At 44.5% G+C, this 26,828-nt stretch overlaps 1 protein-coding gene across 1 annotated transcript in view; it reads right to left on the reverse strand.

Annotated features, from left to right (window-relative positions):
• The window catches only part of OTOA (otoancorin), a 50,006-nt gene that overhangs the window by 19,267 nt on the left and 3,911 nt on the right, over positions 1-26,828 (reverse strand). Inside the window, 18 exon segments of the mRNA XM_087729219.1 lie at positions 264-396; positions 1,933-2,026; positions 3,159-3,349; positions 5,825-5,960; positions 8,126-8,199; positions 9,683-9,800; positions 10,764-10,819; positions 12,170-12,310; positions 13,483-13,650; positions 15,459-15,674; positions 17,444-17,463; positions 17,466-17,566; positions 19,134-19,195; positions 19,197-19,274; positions 21,462-21,562; positions 22,664-22,767; positions 24,349-24,584; positions 26,381-26,512. Coding sequence (XP_087585345.1) covers positions 264-396; positions 1,933-2,026; positions 3,159-3,349; positions 5,825-5,960; positions 8,126-8,199; positions 9,683-9,800; positions 10,764-10,819; positions 12,170-12,310; positions 13,483-13,650; positions 15,459-15,674; positions 17,444-17,463; positions 17,466-17,566; positions 19,134-19,195; positions 19,197-19,274; positions 21,462-21,562; positions 22,664-22,767; positions 24,349-24,584; positions 26,381-26,512 — 2,161 coding nt within the window.

Genomic DNA, 26,828 nt, shown 5'->3' on the forward strand with positions numbered 1-26,828 from the left:
GCCGATAGGCAGAGAGGTTAAAACTATAACAAAGACTTAAAATATTTGATTGTAAACATTCTAACAGCAGCCAGAAGACCAATGCCTTTCAGCAAATATTCATTTACCTCCTCCTAATTTAAAAAGGGAAAAAAAACACTCCAAGAAACTCACAGAAATTTTGACAGATCAATATCGACGTCTATCTTAAACAGCAGGGATAACAAAGAAATCAGTGTTGGGTCTCTGACAAGACAGAAGTCATGAAGACTAGAATTGCTTACCCGGAGTTGAATTAGAGGTTTGGATTCGAATTCTGGAGGTATAAAGGGATTCAAATTGAGCTGAGAGAAATTGCTCGGGGGCAGAGAGCCGTTGGGATGTTTTCGATGCTACTTCCGAGACGAAGTCAGGAAACTTCAGGAGGAAATGAAGAAAAAAAAATGATGAGGATTTTAAGTCACTTTTGCTTTGGTTGAAGGCTCTGAAGAAGGTGTAATAAGATATATATCTCTCCTGTTTCATATCAGCACATTCCGGCTTGTCTTAGAAACATCCAACCCTTGTGGCAAAATTGCAGTAATTAAAATGTAAGAACGGTTGCAGGAATTGGGTATGTCTAGTTTGTTTGTTCGTTTGCTTTGTCAAGCATGAATTGGATAACAGATATAAGCATAAACGTGATTATGAATACATGAAATGAATACAGGGCAGCCTTTGAAGAGTATTCGGAGACTACAACTCGTCCAGAACGCAGCCGCGCGAGCGATTGTGGGTGCACCTCGGTACACCCACGTTACACCTATCCTCCGCAAGCTGCACTGGTTACTGATCGGTCTCCGGATACGCTTCAAAGTGCTAGTCGTAACTTATAAAGCCCTTCATGGTATTGGACCTGGGTACTTGAGAGACCGCCTGCTGCCAATTACCTCCCACAGACCTGTTAGATCGCACAGGGTCGGCCTCCTGCGGGTTCCGTCTACCAGCCAATGCCACCTGGCTATTACCCGGGGGAGGGCCTTCTCTGTTGCAGCTCTGTTGGAATGAACTCCCCGTGGAGATTCGGACCCTCACCCCTCTCCAGGCCTTCCGGAAAGCCGTCAAAACCTGGTTGTGCTGGCAGGCCTGGGGTTGATGAGTTCCCCTCCCCTCTCGACTTATATGGCTGTATGACTCTTGTGTATTTTAATTACGTGTATTGTGTTTGTATCCCCTTTCCCCTTTTGAGTTGTCCGCCGCCCTGAGTCCCTTCCGGAGAAGGGCGGCATACAAATAAATTAAATCTTAAATCTTAATCTTAATACGTATACAAGGGAATATTAGGACAGAGACGGTAGCAGAGGTGGGTTCCTACCAGTTCGCACCTGTTCGGTAGAACCGGTTCGTCAAATCTACCGAACCGGTTAGAAGAGGTTCCACCAGTGGACCTGGAAAGCAGGCCACACCTACAGAAGAGGTTCCAGAATTTTTTGAAACCCACCACTGACACAGACAGACAGACAGACAGACAGACTCACACAGAGAGAGAAAGAGAGAGAGAAAGAAAGGAAGAAAGAAAAAAAGAAAAAAAGAAAGAAAAAGTGAGAGAGAGATGAAAGGAAAAAAGGAAAAAGGGACAGAGAGACAAAAGGAAGGAAAGAGAGAGAGAGAGAGAGAGAGAGAGAGAGAGAGAGAGAGAGAGAGAGAGAGAGAGAGAGACAGAAAGAAAACACATGGCCAGCAAGCCACTCCCACCAGGTCACATGGCCAGCAAGCCACTCCCACAAAGGAGGCCACACCCACAGAGTAGGTTCGAAAAAAATTTGAAACCCACCACTGGACGGTAGGTACACTGGTACGCTTATGCACACCCCTTAAAGACCTCTAGGGAATGGGGTGAGGTCAGGGGTAGGTTACTCCTGGCATTACTGCTGGTTCAGTGCGCGGGAATTTTTTTTTTAGCATCTTTAATACCTTTTCAAGCAGGGCGATCAAGTCATCCTTTGGCAATAACACCATAAAAGCTGCGTGGTCCTTAATTGTTTCAACTGTCCAGTTTGTCGGGGAGCTGGAAAAAGAAAATTGGAATCTCAGTTGTAAAAAGAAAGCTTTCAATTTGCCATCAAGTTTATATTTTTTTTTAAAGTGTACAGGTAAGATTCCAACGTTGGAAGAGAGACGAGGGAAAACGCATTTACAGTACAGATGAGTTTCTTTGCACATACAGTAGCAGCTTTTGGGGATAAAAAGATAAAGGCAAACATTTCCTCTGGCCTGTCACATTTGACTCAAAGGATCGGTGCTCATCTCTGTTTCCGTAGCAGAGCATGGTTTGAAGATGCTTCTGTGGTCATATGGCCAGCATGCTTATCTGTTCAACACTGTTACCTTCTGTTCTGACCGAGGCTTCCCAAGAGCATGAAGCAAACTCCTGACAAAAAAACCTTTTATTTGTTTACAGTGAATTCTGCTCATTCACATCCAGCAAAGTCTTTTGAGGGAGGATTTACAGTCACAGACCTTATCTGGCTTGGAGAGCTGCCAGGCCGATATCTGCAAAACTTGGCAAGGAGACTCGGAGAGTCACGAACCAATTAAGCAAACTAATTTGTCTCCTGCAAACTCCACTCCCCTTTCGCTCCTCTTTTATTTCCTCTGAGAGGGGCCATTCATTGTCCACCTGTGGCCTTACTCCCAAGTCGACCCCTGTTCTTTAGCTGTTCCCTTCGTCTGGCAACTCTGCGCATGCGCACACTGGGAACAGGCGCCAGCTGTTCATCTGCCTCCCTGATGTCTGACTCCGAAGGCAGCTGATAACTGGCATACGGCCCTGGCCCCCTCTCTGCCTCCGACACAGAGTCCTCATCAGAGCCTTCCCCAGACTCCAGGACTGGCCCAGGTTCCTCCCCAACCTCCTCACTGTCCGAATCTGCTGCCAGCTCTGCTGGCCGCTGGCAGGCCACAACACCTTCCCACCGAAGTGGTACCTATTTATCTGCTCGCGTTTGTGTACTATTGAACTGCTAGGTGAGCAGAGCTGGAGCAAGGAATGGGAACTCAGCCCCTTGCGTGGCGCTCGGGTCTCAAACCCGGGCTGTTGCACCCATCCAGCTGACAAGCTCAGCATCTTTAACCATCGTTTAAGCCACCACATTCTTCTTTGGCTGTTGTTACTCAACGGGGCCCTGCAAAGGCCTTACCCATGCAATGCAATCAGCTTCTGCTGAACTTCCATCTTCTGCTCGTAGCTGAGATGGGGGCACTGACTGTATCGGTGGAGGATGACTGTCATGACTTCTGGGGAGACCCCCCGACAGATGAACGTGGGGGACAAATGGCAAAGGAGATTGCCCAACAAGTCCACAGTATATTCATCGGCCACTGAACCTTCCTGAAACAAGACACATCAATTCAACAGTCAAACTAAGAGGCAGAGAAATGAGGGGGGGGGGTCCTCCTCGAAGCCCCTTTCTCCATCCACTATGCCACTGTGGGCTCTGCTCCCTCTTATCTGACCATTCCCTAGGCAGGATCTCTTTTATTCCACCTCCCCCAGGCCTTTCCCCCATGACGTTAGTCCTCGAGATACAACCAACATTTCTGTTGCTAAGCGAGTCCATTATTAATTTGGACCCGATGTATGAACTTTCTTGCCAGAGTTGTCAAGTCAACCACCGCAGTTGTTAAAGTAGCAACATGGTTGTTAAGGGAGTCTGTCTTCCCCGATGACATTGCCCGTCAGAAGGTAGCAAAAAGGAATCCCATGACCCTGGGGGGACACAGCAACTGTCATAACTATGAGTCAGTTGCCAAGCATCGGACATATTTTTACAGTGTTGCAGGCTAACTCTGCCCACTGCCAGCAGTTCGATCCTGACCGGCTCAAGGTTGACTCGGCCTTCCATCCTTCCGAGGCGGGTATAATGAGGACCCAGATTATTGGGAGGCAATAGACTGACTCTGTAAACTGCTTAGAGAGAATTGTAAAGCACTGTAAAGCGGTATATAAGTCTAAGTGCTATTGCTATAGTTTACTCTGTCCACTGCCAACAGTTCGATCCTGACCGGCTCAAGGTTGACTCGGCCTTCCATCCTTCCAAGGCGGGTAAAATGAAGACCCAGATTATTGGAGGCAATAAACTGACTCTGTAAACCGCTTACAGAGAATTGTAAAGCACTGTAAAGCGGTATATAAGTCTAAGTGCTATTGCTATAGTTTACTCTGCCCACTGTCAACAGTTCGATCCTGACCGGCTCAAGGTTGACTCGGCCTTCCATCCTTCCGAGGCGGGTATAATGAGGACCCAGATTGTTGGGGGCAAGAGGCTGACTTGGTAAACTACTTAGAGAGGGCTGTATTGCTAAGTGGCAAGGAAGGAAGGAAGGAAGGAAGGAAGGAAGGAAGGAAGGAAGGAAGGAAGGAAGGATACGTCTGCTGCCTGCAGTTTAGCAGTTCAAATCTCACCAGGCTCAAGGTTGACTCAGCCTTCCGTCCTTCCGAGGTGGGTAAAATGGGGACCTAGATTGTTGGGGGGCAATAGGCTGACTCTGTAAACTGCTTAGAGAGGGCTGTAAAGTGCTATTGCTAAGTGAGAGAGAAGGAAGGAAGGAGGGAGGGAGGGAGGGAGGGAGGGAAAGAAGGAAGGAAGGAAGGAAAATGAGAAGGAAAGAAGCCTCAGTGGTGCAGTGGTTGGAATGCAGTATTGCAGGCTGACTCTGCCCACAACCAGCAGTTCAATCCTGAGAGGCTCAAGGTTGACTCAGCGTTCCGTCCTTCCGAGGTGGGTAAAATGGGGACCTAGATTGTTAGGGGGCAATAGGCTGACTCTGTAAACTGCTTAGAGAGGGCTGTAAAGTGCTATTGCTAAGTGGGAGAGAAGGAAGGAAGGAAGGAGGGAGGGAGGGAGGGAGGGAGGGAAGGAAGGAAGGAAGGAAGGAAGGAAGGAAGGAAGGAAGGAAGGAAGGAAGGAAGGAAGGAAGGAAGGAAGGAAGGAAGGAAGAATACATCTGCTGCCTGCCGGCTGCCTGCAGTTTGGCAGTTCAAATCTCACCAGGCTCAAGGTTGACTCAGCCTTCCGTCCTTCCGAGGTGGGTAAAATGAGGACCCAGATTGTTGGGGGCAAGAGGCTGATTCTGTAAACCGCTTAGAGTGGGCTGTAAAAGCACTATGAAGCAGTGTAGAAGTCTAAGGGCTCTTAGCATTGCTATTAACTCAACCTTCCATCCTTCCGAAGTCAGCAAATGAGAACCCAGAATGTTGGGAGCAAGAGGCTGACTCTGTAAACTACTTAAAAAGTGAAGATTCCCCTCGCGCATATGTGCTAGTCGTTCCCGACTCTAGGGGGCGGTGCTCATCTCCGTTTCAAAGCCGAAGAGTCAGTGCTGTCCAAAGACGTCTCCATGGTCCTGTGGCCGGCATGACTCAACACCGAAGGCGCACGGAACGCTGTGACCTTCCCACCAAAGGTGGTTCCCGTTTTTTCTACTTGCATGTTTTACGTGCTTTCAAACTGCTAGGTTGGCAGAAGCCGGGACAAGCAACGGGAGCTTACTTGATTAACGCGGCGCTAGGGATTCGAACCGCCGAACTGCTGACCTTTCTGATCAACAAGCTCAGCATCTGAGTTGGGCTATAAAGCATTACGAAGCGGTATATAAGTCTAAGTGTTATTGCTATTGCTATCTGAATTTTGATCCCATGGCCGTGGGGGATGCGGTAAGGTTGAAAAACGGTCAGGCGTCACCATTTTTCAGTGCAGGTTGCAACTTTGAAAGGGCACTCAGCAAACTGTCGTGAATCAGGGACTACCTGTACATCAGCCTGAACGAGAAACAGACCCGGAATTAGAATAATGGATGTTCTTACTAAGCATCTCTGGATTTTCTGCAGGAGAACTCCCTTCTTCTGCTCGCTCCAGACGAGATGATCAAGGCCTGCCTTTCCCAAACTGATCAGAAAAGGGACACAGCGGGATCCGGCGACAGATTCCAGGAACTCAGCACTGCCAAGAGAAAGTTTTCCAGAGATCACTTTGTGGAAACGCAGCAAAGGAGATGGGATTTATTTCTCTCTTCCCTCTAACCTACATCAGCTGAATCAGAAATGCACCCTCGTTGACTTCAGGAGGGTTTATGTCCAGCTGCCCGTATAGATTTTTAAGTAAAATTTTAATGGAAAGAAAGAAAAAAGTGAGAGAGAAAGAGAGACAGAACATAAAAGAAAACAAAAGATTTAAGTTGCAAGGGGTTATCCCATCAAATTTTCAATTGAACATATTCGGTTAGCAAGACACAAACCTCTTATACAGCCTGCAAACAGTGAACATTAAACAGGTAGTAAAATTATGGATCAAGTTGAAATATGGTGCTATAGAAAAGAAACCCCAAGGGGCACCATAGATAGAGGTAAAAAGGTAAAAGTTCTCCTCGCATATCTGTGCTAGTCGTTCCTGACTCTAGGGGGCGGTGCTCATCCCCGTTTCAAAGCCGAAGAGCCAGCGCTGTCCAAAGACGTCTCCGTGGTCATGTGGCCGGCATGACTCAACGCCGAAAGCGCATGGAACGCTGTTCCCTTCCCACCAAAGGTGGTCCCTATTTTTCGGTTCCACCACAAAACCGCGCTCGACCAAACCGCGTAGCTGACATCATCAACAGGGTGACAACAGCACGGAGACAGAAGCACGCTGTAAACGCTAAACCTAAAATTAACCCCTAAACCTAACCCTAACCCCCTAAACTTAATCCTAAACCTAACCCTAAACCTAACCCTAAACCTAACCCTTAACCTAACCCTAAACCTAATCCTAACCCTTAACCTAACCCTAACCCTAACCCTAACCCTAACCCTAACCCTAACCCTAACCCTTAACCTAACCCTAAACCTAACCCTAAACCTAACCCTTACCTTAAGTTGAATCGGCTTGCTTTCAAAGCGCTATTTAAAGCGCCCTTCTTTCTCCGCGCTGGCTGTTGTCACCCTGTTGATGACATCAGTGACGCGGTTTAATCGGGCGCGGCTTAGTCGAGCGCGGTTTTGACGGGTCACACTATTTTTCTACTTGCATTATTTACGTGCTTTCGAACTGCTAGGTTGGCAGAAGCCGGGACAAGTCACGGGCGCTCACTCCGTTACGCGGCGCTAGGGATTCGAACTGTCGAATTGCCAACCTTTCTGATCGACAAGTTCGGTGTATGTAACAGCAAAGTCCGAGAATGATTTCCAATTTAAAGGAGAATATTTGTAGCCCAGGATTGAAACGGTTTCCAGTTTGAAACGGCATTTTGCAACAGATTTAGGAAAGCATACTTCCATAATTTAATTAGCCATTTCCCCAAAATAGAGATCAAAGACCCTTTTCAATTAAAAAAAAAACATACAGTGCAGATACCTGGCAGCCTTTCGTATAAGTTGTCTATGGATAAATTTGAATGTGAAATTCACCCAGCTATTTGTATCGAATGAGTTTTATATCCAGGAATTTGAATCATGTCTCTGCCAAAGAATTAGTAAAATGGCCACTTAGCCTCAAATCCAATTAGTAATAATAAAGCAATTGTTTGCGGCCACTAAATTCCTTGCGTTTGAATCTCCGTTCCTCTCCAAATTTGATGTCTTAACTTTCATTGTATGTTGATTTAGTGGCAATTTTGTCATGATTGCAATGAAATAATTTTCCCCCTTACCTATAGCCCTTTCAATCCTAATGCCAAATGCCATAATTAAAATCCAATTTAGTGGAAGAAGGCGGGGCTTAGCAGTGAGAAGATGGAGTTTCAGGCTACTCCTGAAATTCCTCTATACCGAAGGATTTTTGGACGGGTTCTTTGAACTCTAGCTGTCCCGTAGACAACAGTGAAGGTAAGGAGAGACCCAGGACCTCAGAGACACCCGCAAGTCTCGGGGGGGGGGGGTATTAACTCCTCGTGCCAATTCCTTTTTGGATTAGCTGCGTGCTAACTGAAACTGCAGGTTGCCCCAATTTAAAAGTTTTCATTATTTTGGAGACACAGCAGCTATCATAAACCCTTTTTTTTTAAACCGTGAAAGAAATGAATGAATATTGGCTGGAATGCTATATGCATATTGGCACTATAAAGATCTATCATTTTCATGATGTTTTTTAAGAGAAAAAAAAGAATAGGAAGGTAATTAAAAAGAATGGCTTACGGAAGCACAGCTAAGAGGTAGGCAGGGACAGATGCTTCGGAAATTGTCCAGAATTTCCAAGCCAAACAATTGACCTGCAAAAAGGATTTTTCAAATGGGATTGCATAGAAACAAGACAAAAAAGCTATAATCCTAAGTGACTATTTTTTTTCTATATATGCCAACATATTATCCGTAATTTTAATCCATTGTCAAGTCATTTAGTCAACATGATATCAAACTACATGTTGTCATTTTTTCTGCACATCTGCGATTTTTTTTTTAAACCCAAAACTTGGCACACTCTACGTAGAGTCCCTAAACACAATTTACAAGCAATTTGATACCCACAAAATGATGCCTTTTGAGTGAGTTGCTTTCCTTAATGTCTGTTAAACACACAGACAGATACACACCAAGATGTGTAGGAGAGCTAACATCGATGCTTTTATGGATTTGCTTAGATAAAAGTGTCATCTTTCCAAATTCGGAGACGTGCGGAACAGAGGGGGTATTCAGCAGGTTCTGACCAGTTATGGCGAACTTGGTGAGTAGTTCGGAGAACCGGCAAATACCACCTCTGACTGGCCCCGCTCCCATCTATTTGCCTTCTCCCGAGTCCCAACTGATCAGCTGGGTCTTCTTTTGTTGCCCTGCACAGGAGAATGGAGCTGGGAAGCAGGTTAGTGAGGTGGGGAGGGAATGGGGATTTTGCAGTATCCTTCCCCTGCCACGCCCACCAAACTGTTGTGGCCCAGCAGGAGCCGTTGGAGCTGCCACCAGACTCCAACAGCGAGGGGCCCTATGAGTCGGCTCTGGAGGATGTGGAGGACCTTGGACAGGGTTCTAACTCCGAGCAGAGCGCAGAGATGCTGGTTGGCCACCAGGAGGCACCTGAGCCTTGGATCAGTGGGGAGGAGACAAGGGAGAGTGAGCCGGAAGACAGTAGTGAGTTGTTCCTGGATGCATGCCATCGAAGAGCTAATAGGCATCAAGAACAATCACGCAATTACAGGAGGTGATTGCACTCAGCTGGTGGTCATTAGGCTCCTCTCCAGACTATAAAAAGCTACTTGTGCAAACGCCCCATTTGGCAGAAGTCAACACAGAATCGAATGTCGGAGAACTTTGTATGAGCTTGGCAGGCTGGATTGCTGCCAAGCCTTATCTGTGTTTATTGCTGCCCAAGCTTGTCTGTGTTGGGTTGCTGTCAAGGACCTGTTTGTCTGTTAATTAAATGCCGTAATTTATCTCTGGCTTGGACTGTGCTTTGGTACGGAACGAGGTGGGTCAGAACACCAAACCATGCTCACCAAGCCACGCCCACTGAACCAGTAGTAAAAAAAATTTGAATCCCACCACTGGTGCCGAATTCAGGCAGCAATTGCCATTTTTCTTATGACATTATTTCCAAAATGCAACATCTCCATAAAATATAATTCTCCCTCAGAAAGCATCCTCTTTTTATAATGCAAATCCCAAGTATTTCATTTGCCCTAGTTGAAATCGTGATCCAGAGACCAAACAGACTCTCCGTTGGGAATAAAACCAACATATTAGGATATGTTCATATTTGACCTGGAAGGAAGACAGCAGGTGAAGGTGCTTTTCAAATATGTGGAAAAGGTTCAGAAAAGAGATTGGGCTCAGGTTCTCAATGTGCCGGCAGGTCAGTCCTTTCAACAGTTGTCCATGACTGGAGGAAAATAGGAAAAACAAAAATACAAAGTAAGAATTGAGCCAGCTGTGTGCAGCAGCTGCCAAAAAGGCCAACACAGTTCTAGGCTGCATAAACAGAGGGATAGAATCAAGATCATGTGAAGTGTTAATACCATTTTATAATGCCTTGGTAAGGCCACGCTTGGAATACTACATTCAGTTTGGCTCACCACGATGTAGAAAAGATGTGGAGACTCTAGAAAGAGTGCAGAGAAGAGCAACAAAGAGGATTAAGGGACTGGAGGCTAAAACCTATGAAGAACGGTTGCAGGAACTGGGTATGTCTAGTTTAATGAAAAGAAGGACTAAGGGAGACATGACAGCAGTGTTCCAATATCTCAGGGGTTGCCACAAAGAAGAGGGAGTCAAACTATTCTCCAAGGCACCTGAGTGTAGAACAAGAAGCAATGGGTGGGAACTAATCAAGGAGAGAAGCAACTTAGAACTAAGGAGAAATTTCCTGACAGTGAGAACAATTAATCAGTGGAACAAAATTGCCTCCAGAAGTTGTGAATGCCCCAACACTGGAAGTCTTTAAGAAGATGTTGGATAGCCATTTGTCTGAAACAGTATAAGGTTTCCTGCCTAGGCAGGGGGTTGGACTAGAAGACCTCCAAGGTCCCTTCCAACTCTGCTATTGTATTCGTATTTGTAATTGTAATTGTGTAGGATCCAATTTAATTCTAAGAATGTTCCTTCTCATTCAATCAGACTCAACGTCTGAAAAAGAACATTTTCTAAGTTAGGATTTTTTTTAAAAAACCCTCTCTTTCAATGTGTGGGTCTTTCCAAAGAGTCCTATTACAAGCATCCTAATTCCCAACCAGTCAAGGAGCATGGGTGGTGTAGTACCACCTCTCCAGAGGATGTCAGTTCTAGAATGTTGTCTTGAACAAGGATCTTCAGTTCTCATTCTAAGACCAGGGGATGCTTCCCTTACCTTAAGAGATCAGACAGAGACGTTTTCCTTGACAATAATTCATACAGAAACAAAGCCTGAAATTAAACAGATAAGGGATTTATTTGTATGTTATAGCAATTTTATTTTTTACTTTGGCAACTTTAAGATAGATGGACTTCAACTCCCAGAATTCCCCAGCCAGCATATAACCATGTCAATCCCTCTTTGACAAGTGACAGACACTGATTAAAAGGGGGCAAGTTTCCATCGCATGGTTGTCTGTGCCATCTTGGCTTTGGGGGGGGGGGCACTCTGACAATGGGGATTGGGAGAATATCCAGATTAGGGCCAAATTGTAGGAGAACTTCCCCCTTTGTCCTCCTCTTTGTCCTCTAATCAAAGAGAGAAGAAACCTGGAATTAAGGAGAAACTTCCTAACAATGAGGACAATTAACCAGTGGAACAGCTTGCCACCAGAAGTTGTGGGTGCTTCATCACTGGAGGTTTTTAAGAAGAGGCTGGACAGTCACTTGTCTGAGATGGTATAGGTTCTTCTGCTTGAGCAGGGGGCTGGACTAGAAGACCTCCAAGGTCCCTTCCTATTCTATACTATTCTCTATTCTATTCTATTCTATTTTCTATTCTATTACTATTATTTTCTATTGTATTCTATTCCATTCTATTCTGTTTTCTATTTTTTATACTATTCTATTTTCTATTCTATTCTATTCTCTATTTTCTATTCTATTCTATTTTCTATTCTATTACTATTATTTTCTATTCTATTATTTTCTATTTTATTCTGTTTTCTATTTTTTATACTATTCTATTTTCTATTCTATTCTATTCTATTCTATTCTATTCTATTCTATTCTATTCTATTCTATTCTAATTATTCTATTCTTCATTCCATTATTCTATTCTATTCCATTCCATTCCATTTCCTTCTATTCTATTCCTCATTCCATTATTCTATTCTATTCTATTCTTCATTCCATTATTCCATTCCGTTCTGTTCTGTTCTATTCTTCATTCCATTATTCTATTCTATTCTATTCTATTCTTCATTCCATTATTCTATTCTATTCTATTCATTCCATTTATTCTATTCTATTCTATTCTTCATTCCATTATTCTATTCTACCCTACCCTACCCTACCCTTCCTATTCTATTCTATTCTATTCTTCATTCCATTATTATATTCTATTCTGTTCTGTTCCATTCCATTCCATTCTCTTCTCTTCTATCCTCATCCATTATTCTATTCTATTCTTTTCTATTCTATCCTACCATACCCTTTCTTATTCTATTCTATTTTACCCTACACTTCCTATTCTATTCTATTCCCTATTCCCTTTCCATTCTCCCACTTCTTGGTTGTCAGATCCAAGATGTCCACAAAGTGCCCTCATGCACCCATCCACCTGTCGCTCTTTCAGGTTACCTGGCTTGCTCTCAGCTCTTTCCCCCCCACCAGTGACGCATTGAAGCTTCCTGCCTTCCATAAATCGAACAAGGAGACCTCAGTAAAAAAGGCACTAGGCAGATCGGTGAGCACCGACGTGAGCGGCACAGAGGACAGGATCTGTCGAACAAAAGGGAAGCGTTTGAGAATTTTCCGTAACCGTCTGTGGAAACAACCTTGGGAGGAAGAACCACAGTCGAGACAATGCTCAAATAGGAGGCAGCTGAGCCCACAGAAGGAATGGGAAGTGATACACATCTCAGAACAGAGGTGGGTTCCTACCAGTTCGCACCAGTTCAGTAGAACCGGTTCATCAAATCTACCGAACCAGTTAGAAGAGGTTCCACCAGAAAGCAGGCCACACCTACAGAATAAGTTCCAAAAAATTTTGAAACCCACCACTGACACACACACACACACACACACACACACACACGCACGCACAGACTCACACAGAGAGAGAAAGAGAAAGAAAGGAAGAAAGAAAGAAATAAAAAAGAAAAAAAGAAAGAAAAAGTGAGAGAGAGATGAAAGAAAAAAAAGAAAACGGGACAGAGAGACAAAAGGAAGGAGAGAGAGAGAGAGAGAGAGAGAGAGAGAGAGAGAGAGAGAGAGAGAACACATGGCCGGCAAGCCACTCCCACCAGGTCACATGGCCGGCAAGCCACTCCCACAAAGGAGACCACACCCACAGAGTAGGTTCGAAAAAGTTTTGAAACCCACCACTGTCTCAGAAGAAACCCTCCCTAGTTTCTTGGACCGTAAAGTTGAGGGGGGAAGAAATGTCCGGTCAGCAGTGGTTGGGATCCTGCCGGTTTAACAACTGGTTTGCGGATCGTGTGCCTCGCGCCCCTGCGCCTGACACGCCCTCTGCATGAATGCACAGTGTTAACAAAACTTACCTGCCACGTTACCTCTGAGGAGTTACACAGCTGAGGCGTGGCAGTCCACGCTGCTGCGTGAATCAGCTGAGAGGATATAGATAAGCAAAGGGCAGGGGCGGGCGGCCTGCCTGATTATCAGGAGTGAACCAGTTCGCTCCCCAGCTGATTGTCGGAGCTATCGGTTCATCCAAACCAGTCCGAACCGGCTAAGTCCCACCCCTGCCTTTGCAAGATTCTGTTATTCCCATTTTGCAGCAAAGTAGAATTAAGACTTCTGAAGCTAGTCCTCTTGACAAGATCGTTTGCTAATGAAAAACATGGAAAGGAAATATTTCTGGTTCTCAACCCGTGATGTCTCTCTCCAACTCACTCACCCGCTCTCTATTGCTCAGAAATATAAGCGCTTACCTTCCGGAAGATTCCTTGTCTTTGAGCTGGGGACAGATCCAGTGCCCGGTGTGCCAAGACACTCTGTATGGCCTGAGAGAGTTCGCTGGGGTTCATATTGTAGAAGGAGAGGGTGTCGATTCCAGGTGCTAAAGCCCCCATTTGGCTAACATTGTGAAACGACAATGCCTTGCAAGAAAACCGAAGACGTAAATCAGGTTGTATGGCCGAAAGGATCGCGTGAACCTAGCCAATTTGTCCTTAATTGATAAATGGTTCAGTAAACCACCATTTGCAGGAGTTAACTAACATTTTGGGCAGTTTGAGCTTTCTGCGCCAACTCAGGAAGCTCAAACTGCCCGAAGAACTGATGATTCTGTTCTACAGAGGAATGATTGAGTCTGTCATCTGCACCTCCATAACGGTCTGGTTTGGCTCTGCAACCCAACAAGGCAGACAGACACAGACTTCAGAGGAGAATCAGAACCGCAGAAAAAACAATTGCTACCAACCTGCCTTCCATTGAAGACCTGTATACTGTATGAGTCAAAAAGAGGGCCGTGAAAATATCTACAGAGCCCTCGCATCCTGGACACAAATTGTTTCAACTCCTACCCTCAAAACGACGCTATAGAGCATTGCACACCAGAACAACTAGACACAAGGAGAGTTTTTCCCCAAATGCCATCACTCTGCTAAACAACTAATTCCAACAACACTGTCATTTACTAAGACGGTATTACTATTATTCTTCTCTTCCTTCCTAGTATCTATTTCTCCCCACTTATGACTATAATCATTTTGCTTGTATCTTTCAATTTATATTTTTTTATTTGTCTCCTAGTACGATTTGATAGATTATTAGTTGACTATCACCGAGTTTTGTATCTTTTTATTCTTGATGAATGTATTTTATTCTCCTGAGAGAATATGCACCAAAGACAAATTCCTTGTGTGTGTCCAATCACACTTGGCCAATAAAGAATTTTGTTCTGTTGTTCTGTTCTGTTCTGTTGTTCTGTTCTATTCTATTCTTCATCCCATTCTTCTATTCTATTCTATTCTATTCTTCTATTCTATTCTTCTATTCTATTCTATTCTTCATTCCATTCTTCCAGTCTATTCTATTCTTCATTCCATTATTTTATTTTATTCTATTATTCTATTCTATTCTATTCTATTCTATTCTTCATTCCATTCTTCTATTCTATTCTTCATCCCATTCTTCTATTCTATTCTATTCTATTCTTCTATTCTATTCTATTCAGAATTCCATTATTCTCTTTTTCTATTCTATTCTATTCTATTCTTCATTCCATTCTTCTATTCTATTCTTCTATTCTATTCTTCTATTCTATTCTATTCTATTCAGAATTCCATTATTCTCTTTTTTCTATTCTATTCTATTCTATTGTATTCTTCATTACATTCTTCTATTCTATTCTATTCTATTCTATTCTATTCTTCTATTCTATTCTTCTATTCTATTCTATTCAGAATTCCATTATTCTCTTTTTTCTATTCTATTCTATTCTATTCTTCATTCCATTATTCTATTCTATTCTATTCTTCTATTCTATTCTTCTATTCTATTCTATTCAGAATTCCATTATTCTCTTTTTTCTATTCTATTCTATTCTATTCTATTCTATTCTATTCTATTGTATTCTTCATTCCATTATTCTATTTTATAGTATTCTTCATTCCATTATTCTATTCTATTGTATTCTATTCTACATTCCATTATTCTATTCTATTCTTCATTTCATTATTCTATTCTATTCAGAACTCTATTATTCTATTCTATTCTATTCAGAACTCTATTATTCTATTCTATTCTATTCAGAATTCCATTATTCTACTCTACTCTACTCTACTCTACTCGTATTCCATATTCTTATTCCATATTCTATTCTATTCAGAATTCCATTCTCATCTCAAGAAATTCCACAGCAAAAGAGTTTTGTGATTAAAACGCCTCTGAGAACCAAACGTACCTTTTCGTAAAGCAGGTACTTGCTGGATAGAATTATAGTTTGGCTCTTGGCCCACCTGGAGACTTGGTTTAAGGTGGAGATGGCAGCGTGCACGGCTGTGGGGGACAGAGATTCCAGCTGGCTGGTTGCAAGACCCACGACAGCATCAGAGAGGGTGCCGAGGACGTCATTCAAAGTCTGGTTTTGGACAGCAACGTTGAGAAGTTGGGCCTTCAGCTGGAACCATTCCAAGAACACCAAGGATAATAACAGCAAAACAAAAAACAAAAAAACACCACAATATTTTAAAAAGCTGTTGCTAAGAAGCTTAGCTGCATGGTTTTAAAGTTGAGACATCACTAGAAATCCTCAACAGTGATAAGAGAATAACAATAATTAGAAAAGTACTTGAATGCGCAGAGATGGACAAAATGACAATAGAACTAAAAGAAAGAGAAGAATCGGATTTCTATAAAATATGGAATAAAATTTAAAAGTGGCTAGAAAACAGAAGCCGAAACAGAAAATAGAGAATGTAAATCTATGGTAGTATAAATAATCAATATTATTATAAGTGTTAGCACTACAGTTGTTATATTATAGGACAAGGCAAAAGCAATAGGAAGGCAATGCAGAATGGAAAATTATAAAGGAAACCAGGAAAGCCGATACAGAGGGCTGTATAATTACTTTATATTATTATGTACGTTTTGTGTTTTATTTTATTTTTTTCTTGTGGTGTTTTTCTTTCAGTTTTTAAAGATTAGAGCATTCAATAAAAATTATTTTTTTTAAAAGAGAATAACAGCGTTGGAAGGGACCTTGGAGATCTTCTAGTCCAACCCCCTGATCAAGCAAGAAACCTTATACCATTTCAGAAAAATGGTTGTCCAATCTCTTCTTAAAAACCTCCAGTGATGGAGCATCCACGACTTCTGAAGGCAAATCATTCATTCCACTGGTTAATTGTTCTCCCCGTCAGGAAATTTCTCCTTAGTTCTAAGTTGCTTCTCTCCTTGATTAGTTCCCACCCATTGCTTCTTGTCCTACCCGCAGGTCAGTGGTGGGTTTCAAAAATTGTTCGAACCTTCTCTGTGGGTGTGGCCTCCTTTGTGGGAGTGGCTTGCTGCTCATGTGACCGGATGGGAGTGGCTTGCCGCCCATGTGACCGGATATGAAGATGCCGACGACACTTGTCAGAACCACCTTAAATGACCTCACACACAGCACTGGCATGCATAAGAATATGATGTAAACTTGTTTTTTTTTTAAAGGCATCTTTGGTTTGCGTTAAAACAACTTCAACACACGCAATGTTCTGATTGCACCACAAACGCAGTAGTCATCCTTGCCTTTCACAGAGGCACTGAGTTTTATAAATAGGAGCATGATAGTGTAGAATAATCCTATCCAAGGACCAGTGGTGGGTTTCAAAAAATTTTGGAACCTCTTCTGTAGGTGTGTCCTGCTTTCCGGGTCCACTGGTGGAACCTCTTCTAACCGGTTCGGTAGATTTGACAAACTGGTTCTACTGAATAGGTGCGAACTGGTAGGAACCCACCTACCAGAGCCAAGAGCCAAGGTGGCGCAGTGGTTAAATGCAGCACTGCAGGCTACTGCTAGATCAGCAGGTCAGCGGTTCAAATCTCACCGGCTCAGGGTTGACTCAGCCTTCCATCCTTCCGAGGTGGGTAAAATGAGGACCCAGATTGTTGGGGGCAATATGCTGACTCTCTGTAAACCGCTTAGAGAGGCCTGAAAGGCCTATGAAGCGGTATATAAGTCTACTGCTATTGCTATTGCTATTGCTATTGCTCTGCCACAGGTACCTTGGAGAATAGCTTGACTCCCTCTTCTTTGGGGAAGCCCCTGAGATATTGGGACACTGCTATCATGTCTCCCCTAGTCCTTCTTTTCTTTAAATTAGAGATAGCCACTTCTTGCAACTGTTCTTCATACATTTTGATCTCCAGTCCTCTAATGATGTTGTCCCAGTCTCTCCTTACCTTCTGCACATTGGCTGGAAGCTTCTTAACTGGTGACATTTAATCATCTGGTGAAGCAAGGCCCGAGCCATGGTGGAATCCATCTCTGCCAAATCATGGTAGAAGCAAACCAGCAAACCAAGCCTGCATGAGGAACAGATGAGGTTAGCTGCCTGTCCTGTCTCTAGACTTTGTTTTCTTCTGGAGAAACTATGTTGTCTGTTGTGGCCCGGCAGGAGCCGTTGGAGCTGCCGCCAAACCTCCAACAGCAAGGGGTCTTATGAGTCAGCCCTGGAGGAGGTGGAGGACCCTGCACAGGGTTCCGACTCCAAGCAGGGCGAGGAGAGACTGGTTGGCCACCAGGTGGCATCTGAGCCTTGGATCAGTGGGGAGGAGACAAGAGTGAGTGATCCAGAAAACACCTGTGAGTTGTTCCGGGATGCACGCCGTCGAAGGGCTACTCGGCGTCAAGAACAACTACGTAATTACAAGAGGTGATTACGCTCAGCTGATGCTCATTAAGATCCTCTCCCGATTATAAAAGAGACTGCTTGTGCCACACCCTTCTTGCAGAAGTCAACGTTAAGGATTGACAAGAAACAAACTTGGCAGGCTGGATTGCTGCCAGAGTTTGTTTGCATTGCTGCCAAGTATTTGTAGGACTTGCTGCCAGAGTGCTTATCTCCTTGTTTATGTGGCTTGCAGCCAACGAGAGTCTGGACTGATTAAAAGAAACATTCTCATTTACGTTGGTTTCGGCTTTCGTTCCTGGACGGAGGAGGGGGGTCAGAAGAGTTGTCTATGGTTTTTTCTCCCCATCTATCTTCATTAAGTCTATTTCAGACTTGAAGTGTTTTCCACCTCAAAATAGCAGGCAACTGAACTCCAGTCTGAGAAGTTGGTGTCTTGGTGTCTTCTTGGTGTCTTTCAAGAAGACAGATGTAATTCTCAAACCACATGTCCCTGTCTAGTTGGGGTGAGCAAAGTGGACCCAACTTGTCCCAAATTATCTTAAGGCAAGGTGGACATCCAAAACGCATCATTAAGGGAGGGGCTTTGACCAATTTACACACTCCCCCCTCAGACAACTTTACCAAACATCAAAGAATGATGGATTTGGAAGAAACCGCCAGGGCTATCTAGAAGTTGGAAGGAGGATGGAAACCTTCTACATCCATCTTCTGCGATGGGCCAAAAGACCAACTTGTCCACTTGTCCAAAAAGAAAGATGTTTTCACCAGTGGTGGGATTCAATATTTTTTACTACCAGTTTTGTGGGTGTGGCTTGGTGGGTGTGGCTTGGCCTGGTGGGCGTGACAGCGGAAGGATACTGCCAAATCCCCATTCCTGGAGGGAGGGAGGATAGTGCAAAATCCCCATTCCCTCCCCACACCACTAACCTGCTTTCCACCTCCATTCTCCTGTGTAGGGTAACAGAAGGAGACCCCGCCGCTCATCTGGGACTCGGGAGGGAGCGAATAGATGGAGGCACAGCCAGCCAGATGTGATATTTGCTGGTTCTCCGAACTACTCAGAATTTCCGCTACCGGTTCGCCAGAACCAGTCAGAACTGGCTGAATCATACCACCTCTGGTTTCCACCAACCTCTTCTTAAAAAATCTCCAGCTAGGGAACCCGCAACCTTCACAGTTAGACTATTCCACTGTTTCTCAGCTCTTCGAAAGGCAACTCTGGAGGAAATCAATCTTGCCTGTACAAAGTGGATATGTTCCTCATATCGAAGCCAGATGCGTTGATTCTTTCCAGGAAAGCTCCGCGCAAGATCCGGTGTGATATCGTACACCATATCCAGCTGCTTGGTTGCATTGTCGTAGCTGGCAAACAGCCACATCTAAGATTAATTTAAAAAAAAAATCTCATATTTACTGTACCGACATGTTAGTCGCTAGGACTTGCAACCATTCATTTCATAACCATAGTGGCAACAGCGCTGAAAAAGTGACTTTCAACTGACTGGTCCTTCACATTTACAATTGTCACAGTATCTCCATGGTCACATTCTCAAAATTCAGCTGTTCAGCAACTGGCAGGTATTAAGCAATAGCACTTAGACTTATATATCACTTCACAGGGCTTTCCCAGCCCTCTCTATGCGGTTGACAGAGTCAGCCTCTTGCCCCCAACAATCAGGGTCCTCATTTTACCCACCTCGGAAGGATGGAAGGATGAGTCAACCTGGAGCTGGTCAGGATCGAACTGCTGGCAGTGGAAAGTCAGCGTGAAATTCTGCATTCTAGCCACTGTGCCACCACGGCTGGCTTCCTTCCTTCCTTCCTTCCTTCCTTCCTTCCTTCCTTCCTGCCTGCCTGCCTGCCTGCCTGCCTGCCTGCCTGCCTTCCTTCCTTCCTTCCTTCTTTCCTTCCTTCCTTCCTTCCTTCCTACCGACCTACCTACCTACCTACCTACCTACCTACCTACTTACCTAACTACCTACCTTTACAAGCAATAGCATATACCACTTCATGGTGCTTTACAGCCTTCTCTAAGCGGTTTACAGAGTCAGCCTCTTGCCCCCAACAATCTGGGTCCTCATTTTACCCACCTCGGAAGGACGGAAGGCTGAGTCAACTTGGAGCCGGTCAGGATCAAACTGCTGGCAGTGGAAAGTCAGCATGAAATTCTGCATTCTAACCACTGTGCCACCAAGGCTTCCTTCCTTCCTTCCTTCCTTCCTTCCTTCCTTCCTTCCTTCCTTCCTTCCTTCCTTCCTTCCTTCCTTCCTTCCTACCTACCTACCTACCTTCCTTCCTTCCTACCTTCCTTCCTTCCTTCCTTCCTACCTATCTTCCTTCCTTCCTTCCTACCTATCTTCCTTCCTTCCTTCCTTCCTTCCTTCCTTCCTTCCTTCCTTCCGTCCTTCCTACCTACCTACCTACCTACCTACCTACCTACCTACCTACCTACCTACCTACCTTTACAAGCAATAGCATATACCACTTCACGGTGCTTTACAGCCCTCTCTAAGCGGTTTACAGAGTCAGCCTCTTGCCCCCAACAATCTGGGTCCTCATTTTACCCACCTCGGAAGGATGGAAGGCTGAGCCAAACTGGAGCTGGTCAGGATCGAACTGCTGGCAGGCAGCAGAGTTACTGTATTTTTTGGAGTATAAGATGCACCTTTCCCCCGCTCCCCCCCAAAAAGAAGGTGAAAATCTGGGTGCATCTTATGCACTGAATACAGCATTTTTGGCCTCCTGAAACCCCACCTCTTCACCAAAATGGATGCACAGAGGGTTTGGGAGGGCTGCAGAGTGCTCCTGGGGGCTAGGGAGGGCAAAAACAAGTGAAAAACGGATCCTTTTTTGCTCGTTTTTGTGCCCCCAGCCCATAGGAGCACTCTACAAGCCTTCTAAAATCTATGCATGCCCTTTTATGACAAAAAAATGGGCCCGTTTCACGAAAAACGAGCTGTTTTTGGAAGGTCTGCAGAGTGCCAAAACTTTTTTTTAAATTTGGCTCTTCAAAATCTTGGTGCATCTTATACTCTGCTGCGTTTTATACTCCGAAAAATACGGTAACCTGCAATGCTATATTCTAACCACTCACTGCCACCATGGAAGGAAGGAAGGAAGGAAGGAAGGAAGGAAGGAAGGAAGGAAGGAAGGAAGGAAGGAAGGAAGGAAGGAAGGAAGGACAGTAGCAAAAGCACTTAGACTTATATACTGCTTTACAGTGCTTTCCAGCCCTAAGCGGTTTACAGAGTCAGCGTATCGCCCCCAACAATCCGGATCCGGGTTTTACCGACCTCGGAAGAATGGGAGGCTGAGTCAACCTGGAGTTGGTCAGGATCAAACTGCTGGCAGTCGGCAGAATTAGCCTGCAATGCTGCTTTCTAACCATTGCACCACCACAGCTCTTAATATTAAGATTTGCAACGGTTACAACATCCTGGGACACACAATTGTCACTTGCAACTTTCACAAACTCGTGACAAGCAAAACCAGCAGCCAAAGCCAGATTCATTTCAGGTTAGACCTTCCATAATCGGTCTTCATAATCAGACATTCTTTTTACTTACTTCATACGGGTTAATTTTCTGGATTTCTTCAAGGGGGAGGTGAACCATATACCTCCCGAGAATCCACAGGTTTTCAGCGCTGACCCAAGACGTGGAATTGTCTGAAACTTGGAAGGCCACAATGTTATAACAGCATGCTTAGTTAACTCTAGGAACATCAGCAGTGTAAAAAGCTGATTACAATATTGTTTTCTTCTAGTGCCCTCTACTGAACATCACCAAAACGCTTAACCTCTTCAGAAACTCAACTCCTGGGGACATACAAGATATCTATATATATATATATAAAAGGCAGGTACCACTCACTTATCACCAAATCTCTAGAAGCGTAAAGCCTACAAACTTGAAATTTGGCAGGTAAGTTCTTCTTGGCTTCTAGGTGCTCGCTAAGAAAGGATTTTTCAAAATGACTATTAGATCATTAATGTTTCTTATACAGTAATTAGCCCGCTCTGATGCTAAAGAGTTCTACTCCCTCTCCCCATCTGAAAAGAACTCTGTTCCAATTGCCAGTTGCCTTATATTAACATGCTCTGATGTTAAGGAGGTAGACATTCTACTCCCTCTCCCCACCTGAAAAGAACTCTGTTCCAACTGCCAGTTGCCTCACATTCCGTTACCTCAGTTCAAACTGGCAGGCGTTCCACTCTTTCACTCAGGAGCGGTCTGGGGTTCCTTAACAGTACTAAACGTCGATACCTCACCAAAATGTCTATGCCTTCCACCCATGGAACTGCTTCTGGACTCAAGGTAGCAGGAGCGATATCCCCTTGTGTGTTTCAATCACTGACCTCCACTGAGCCAATGGATTGTGAACCAAATTTCTCCTGCATAGCCCGATCACATTGTTTTGTCACGAAGCACGGGTATCCAGCTACTGGTATTCCTATAGTTTTCTTGGCAATGGAAAGGAACTGGTTGATGTCGCTTGGTTCTCAGATATTATTTTGGCTTTTCCATTCTGAGATTTCCTTGTGGTCTCCCATCCTCACAGTAACTAGTGTCCTGTTTTCCTTAGCGTTTGTAGGGTCTGTCAGCTGGGTGGGTGCCAATTGCTGTACTTCTGTGCAAACGATCCACAAACGCACCCAGAGACCCATGCATGTGCACGCACACACTCACTCACTCACACATACAGAGAGAGAGAGAGAGAGAGAGAGAGAGAAAGAGAAAGAGAAAGAGAAATAATACATTTCACTTACCGCTGGTGTTGTCGAATGTTTGTAGGTTCCGCATCATCCACTCGTACACGGCCCTTTGAGAGCTTGTCGTTAGCCTGTCATACAGGTCTTTGAAGACTGTTGATCTGTTGGGCCAAAAATCACACAAGAATCAGACAGGGTGGCCCATTCATTTGTTTGCAAAAAAAGGGGGGGGGATCCACTCAAACTATCTCACGACTCAATAAAACTAAATAAAACTAAACTAAAATAAATCGAAACTAAATAAAACCTAGTTAATGGAGAAGGAAACCAACATGTTCCTAGTCCAGGGGTCGGCAACCTTAAACACTCAAAGAGCCATTTGGACCCGTTTCCCACAGAGAAGAAAACACCGGGAGCCACAAAACCCTTTCCCGTGCCTGGCTATTTCACAGCGCGATCACAAAACTAGCATATTTAGTTGAATTAAACGTTCTGTTTTCTTCTGAGAGTTTTCCTTTCTTGGATTTAACTATGGTTGGCCTACCGGAGGTTGAAAAGCTCAATAAATCGCGTGCCGGCGAGTGTCGCGCATTGGCGGTTGCGACACACATTTTAAGCGACAGGGAGCCGCAGCAGAGGGATGAAAGAGCCACATGCGGCTCCAGAGCTGCGGGTGCTGACCCCTGTCCTAGAGCAAGGGAAACCTTGAATAATGGTCTGTGGGAATTGCCTTGGAGACAGGAGGGAAAGGTTTAGACTGGATAACCAGCAAGTAAAATAAGTCTCAATCTGTCATGGAGTCCAAAACACAAATAAATGTAAGGCTAGAAACAGGAGCTTAATTTTACACGAAGCCAGCATATTTTTAACAAAAATCTAAGGACTTACTGGAAAAAAACCCGTAAGGTGGAGCAGAATATCAAGTGGGTTCAAAAGATGTTGGGCATTAAAAGGTGATGTCCCTGGGCATTCATGGACATCCATTTCTCGAGCCTTCCCTTTCATTGGGCAAATAATATTAATTTTCAGGTACTGGTGATTTAATAGCTGCCAGTTGATGTACAGTTGTAAGCTGTAAATTGTAAGCTGATGCAAGGAGGATGAATCAGCAATACAGGTATAGCTAGTTTAAGACCCTGATGGGGTCCACACAAGTTTTTTACTGTTTTAAGAGGTGTCTATATATAGGTGGCCATTAGAGGGCGTATCTCTCTCTCTCTCTCTCTCTCTCTCTCTCTCTCTCTCTCTCTCTCTCTCTCTCTCTCTCTCTCTCTCTCTCTCTCTCCCTCCTCCCTCCCTCCCTCCCTCCCTCTCTCTCTCATCGTGTATCTCATTTCTCTCCTTGTGTCCGTAGCTGAGTGGTAAGGGATTTATCTGCAATGTGTGTGTATGTATGTATGTATGTATGTATGTATGTATGTATGTATGTATGTATGTATGTAGATAGATCTATTTCAAGCTATTTAGCTCTCATCAGCTAGCCATACCCTTACTGGGATTTGAACCTGGGCTATATTACATACTAGGCAGACATCTTAGCCATTAGGCCACAGGCTCTTATCCGTTATCAGCGAAGCCAGGGTGAAAGGTATCTATTAGATTTACAACTCCCAGTATGCCCAAATATGGGAGGAAGATCACTACTTCAATTCTCTGTCCTTCGGCTCGTCACAAGAGACCATCCAGGCTATATATATAACTGTTTTCCTTCGGCATAATAAACTGTTGAGGAAATGACTTACAGATTCCGGAAAGCCTCTTTCTGAAGATCTTGAGGAAAGCTTGCCACGTTGTGGGCTTGGAGATAGGTGGCCGAAGAGGCTTGAAGGATCTGCCTTAAGATGTCCACGCATTCAGCAGAATTGAGGAGCTCAAAGCATTTTTCTAACGTAATAAGGACCAAGGTACGGTTCCCTCCAGGACTTGGAAAAAGTCTCTTTCTTATTCCGTGTAGATCGACTAGGATATTTCCCAGATCCTGGAGATACGAGAGAAAGATCTACAGTAAGCCATGGCAAGAAAAATGAGATCTCCAACAGAGATTAGACTGGAGGTCTGCAGGAAACATTCATCAGAGAGAAAATAAATTATCGGTGATTGGGAGGAGGAGGAGGAGGAGGAGGAGGAGGAGGAGGAGGAGGAGGAAGAGGAGGAGGAGGACGAGGACGACGACTACGGATTGTCCTATCTAAGAAAGGTTAAAAAAAACTGGAATAATTTGGAGGAGAGTTTGTTCATCTTTTCAACTTTACTGTAAGATACATGGACTTCAACTCCCAGAATTCCCCAGCAAGCAGGGATGAGATTCAGCCGGTTCGGACCAGTTCGGGTGAGCCTGTAGCTCTGACAATCAGCTGAGAGCGAACCAATTCTCTCCGACTACCCACCCACTTCTGCACTTTACTCACTTATATTTCCTTTGTTTGAAGCCCAGCTGATAGGCGCAGCGGATTGCTGCGCCTCAGCTGTTTTACTCACTTGGGCTGCAGTAGAAGGTAAGTTTTTCAAACGCACTGCGCGTGGGTGGAGAGAACAAAAAGTTCTTGGAGGGCATAGAATGAGACCCAATGTCATGGTTCCAAATAGCATTGAAAATTAAATCAGAGTCGAAGGCAAAGTATTGCTCAAGGTTGCAATTTATTAAGAGAGACATGTTGGCACACCTGGGAAAACCCGAATCTGAAGGCTTCCCGGTTTTCCCCACCCAGTTGAAAGTTCAAGATCTTGCCCCCCACACCCACAAGTCCATCCTATGGACCAATCATCCACGGCCATGCTGGCAGCTTCCATCCATTCAGTTCCGGTCAGGTGCAGAGGTGCAGAGACAAAGGATGACCTTGGCTTTCTAGAAAGAATGTTGTTATGGCTACCTATCATCTAACGCCATACAATCCCCCCTCCCATTTCCCCACCATAGAAAAGGCATAGTAGAATAATAGAAAGTGTGGCAGGCCAAAGATCTACAAGCCAATATGGCTGCAGCTCTAATACCCACAATAAAAACGTTTGATAGAAGAGGTGATTTAAGGCACGCTCTTTCAGGGTTTTTTTTGTCACACATAGTAACCTGTTGTGACTCAGCAGCAGTCTTTTGTGAGTCTTTTCGGGATGCAAGATTAATTATGCAGCTGGGGCTTGTTAGGGGCATATTCTGGGGATAAAAGGATGGATGGTGCCATGCCCTAGTTGCAGGAGTCAACGTTCCTTGGTTCGTTCAACATTGATTGATCATCGGTCGTGGTTTACGTAAGATACACTTGGATAAGTGCTTTGTTTTTCTGTAACCCTGATTCGTAGAGACTTTGGAAGAAGTGCTTTGCTTTCGTTTTGTTCAACTTGTGTTGCCGTAAGAAAGATTTGTTTTTCATTCCGTTATCTTCAGGCAGAGACTGTAATTAGGTTTATTTTGAGCTCGCAGCCAGTCGGAGCCGAGAACTGATAAAGAGAGTTCCTTTTAAGTTTGTTTGCCTGTCGTCTGTTTAACGAGCGGAGAAGGGGGGACAGAACAGTAACCTAACCAACCAGGGGTGGTATACACTTACTTTCCGTACCGTTTTGCAAATGGGAGCACGCAGAAATGCGTGACCCCGTTCCACGCATGCACTTAGCCTTCCGCACAGGAGCTTTTATTGCACACGTGGCTTGCATGCATGCGCACAGCTTGAAAAAGTGCCTAAATAGGACAGCATAGAGCAGGCCCACCCGCATTTTCCGCTACCGGTTCGAGTGAACCGGTGCGAACCGGCTGAATACTGCCTCTGCAACCGTCCTTACCAAATACTTCTGGGTCCTTCCAAAGAGGTACTTCATGGCTGCTTGAAAATCCTCAGGACTCATATCCCGAAAGATCGAAAGCAACCTTCTGGGGTTGTGGAAAAGATGTTCAAAATAACTGCTGATTGATTCCTGGAAAACAGGGCAGAAAGTTTTGCAAGTTCAAATACGGGAAGGGGAGACTCAAATCTCCCCCCAACACACACTCAATGCCAGGGGTCTTTCTGATGATGCTTGCTAAGCAAATCCATCCTCTAGACCAGTGGTTCCCAAACTTGGCAACTTTAAGACTTGTGGACTTCAACTCCCAGAATTCTCCAGCTCTAGACCAGTGATGGCTAATCTTTTGGTCTTTGCCTGCCGAAAGCGCGCACATGCCTGCACCCATAATGCAATGCGTGCCCCCTTGCGCATGCACACATGACACCCCCAGCCCTCCCCGTGCATG

The sequence above is a fragment of the Thamnophis sirtalis genome, unplaced genomic scaffold, assembly GCF_051295495.1.
Source record: "Thamnophis sirtalis isolate CommonGarterSnake01/CBP01778 unplaced genomic scaffold, rThaSir2_p1.2 scaffold_14, whole genome shotgun sequence".
In the NCBI taxonomy this organism is placed as follows: Eukaryota; Metazoa; Chordata; class Lepidosauria; order Squamata; family Natricidae; genus Thamnophis; species Thamnophis sirtalis.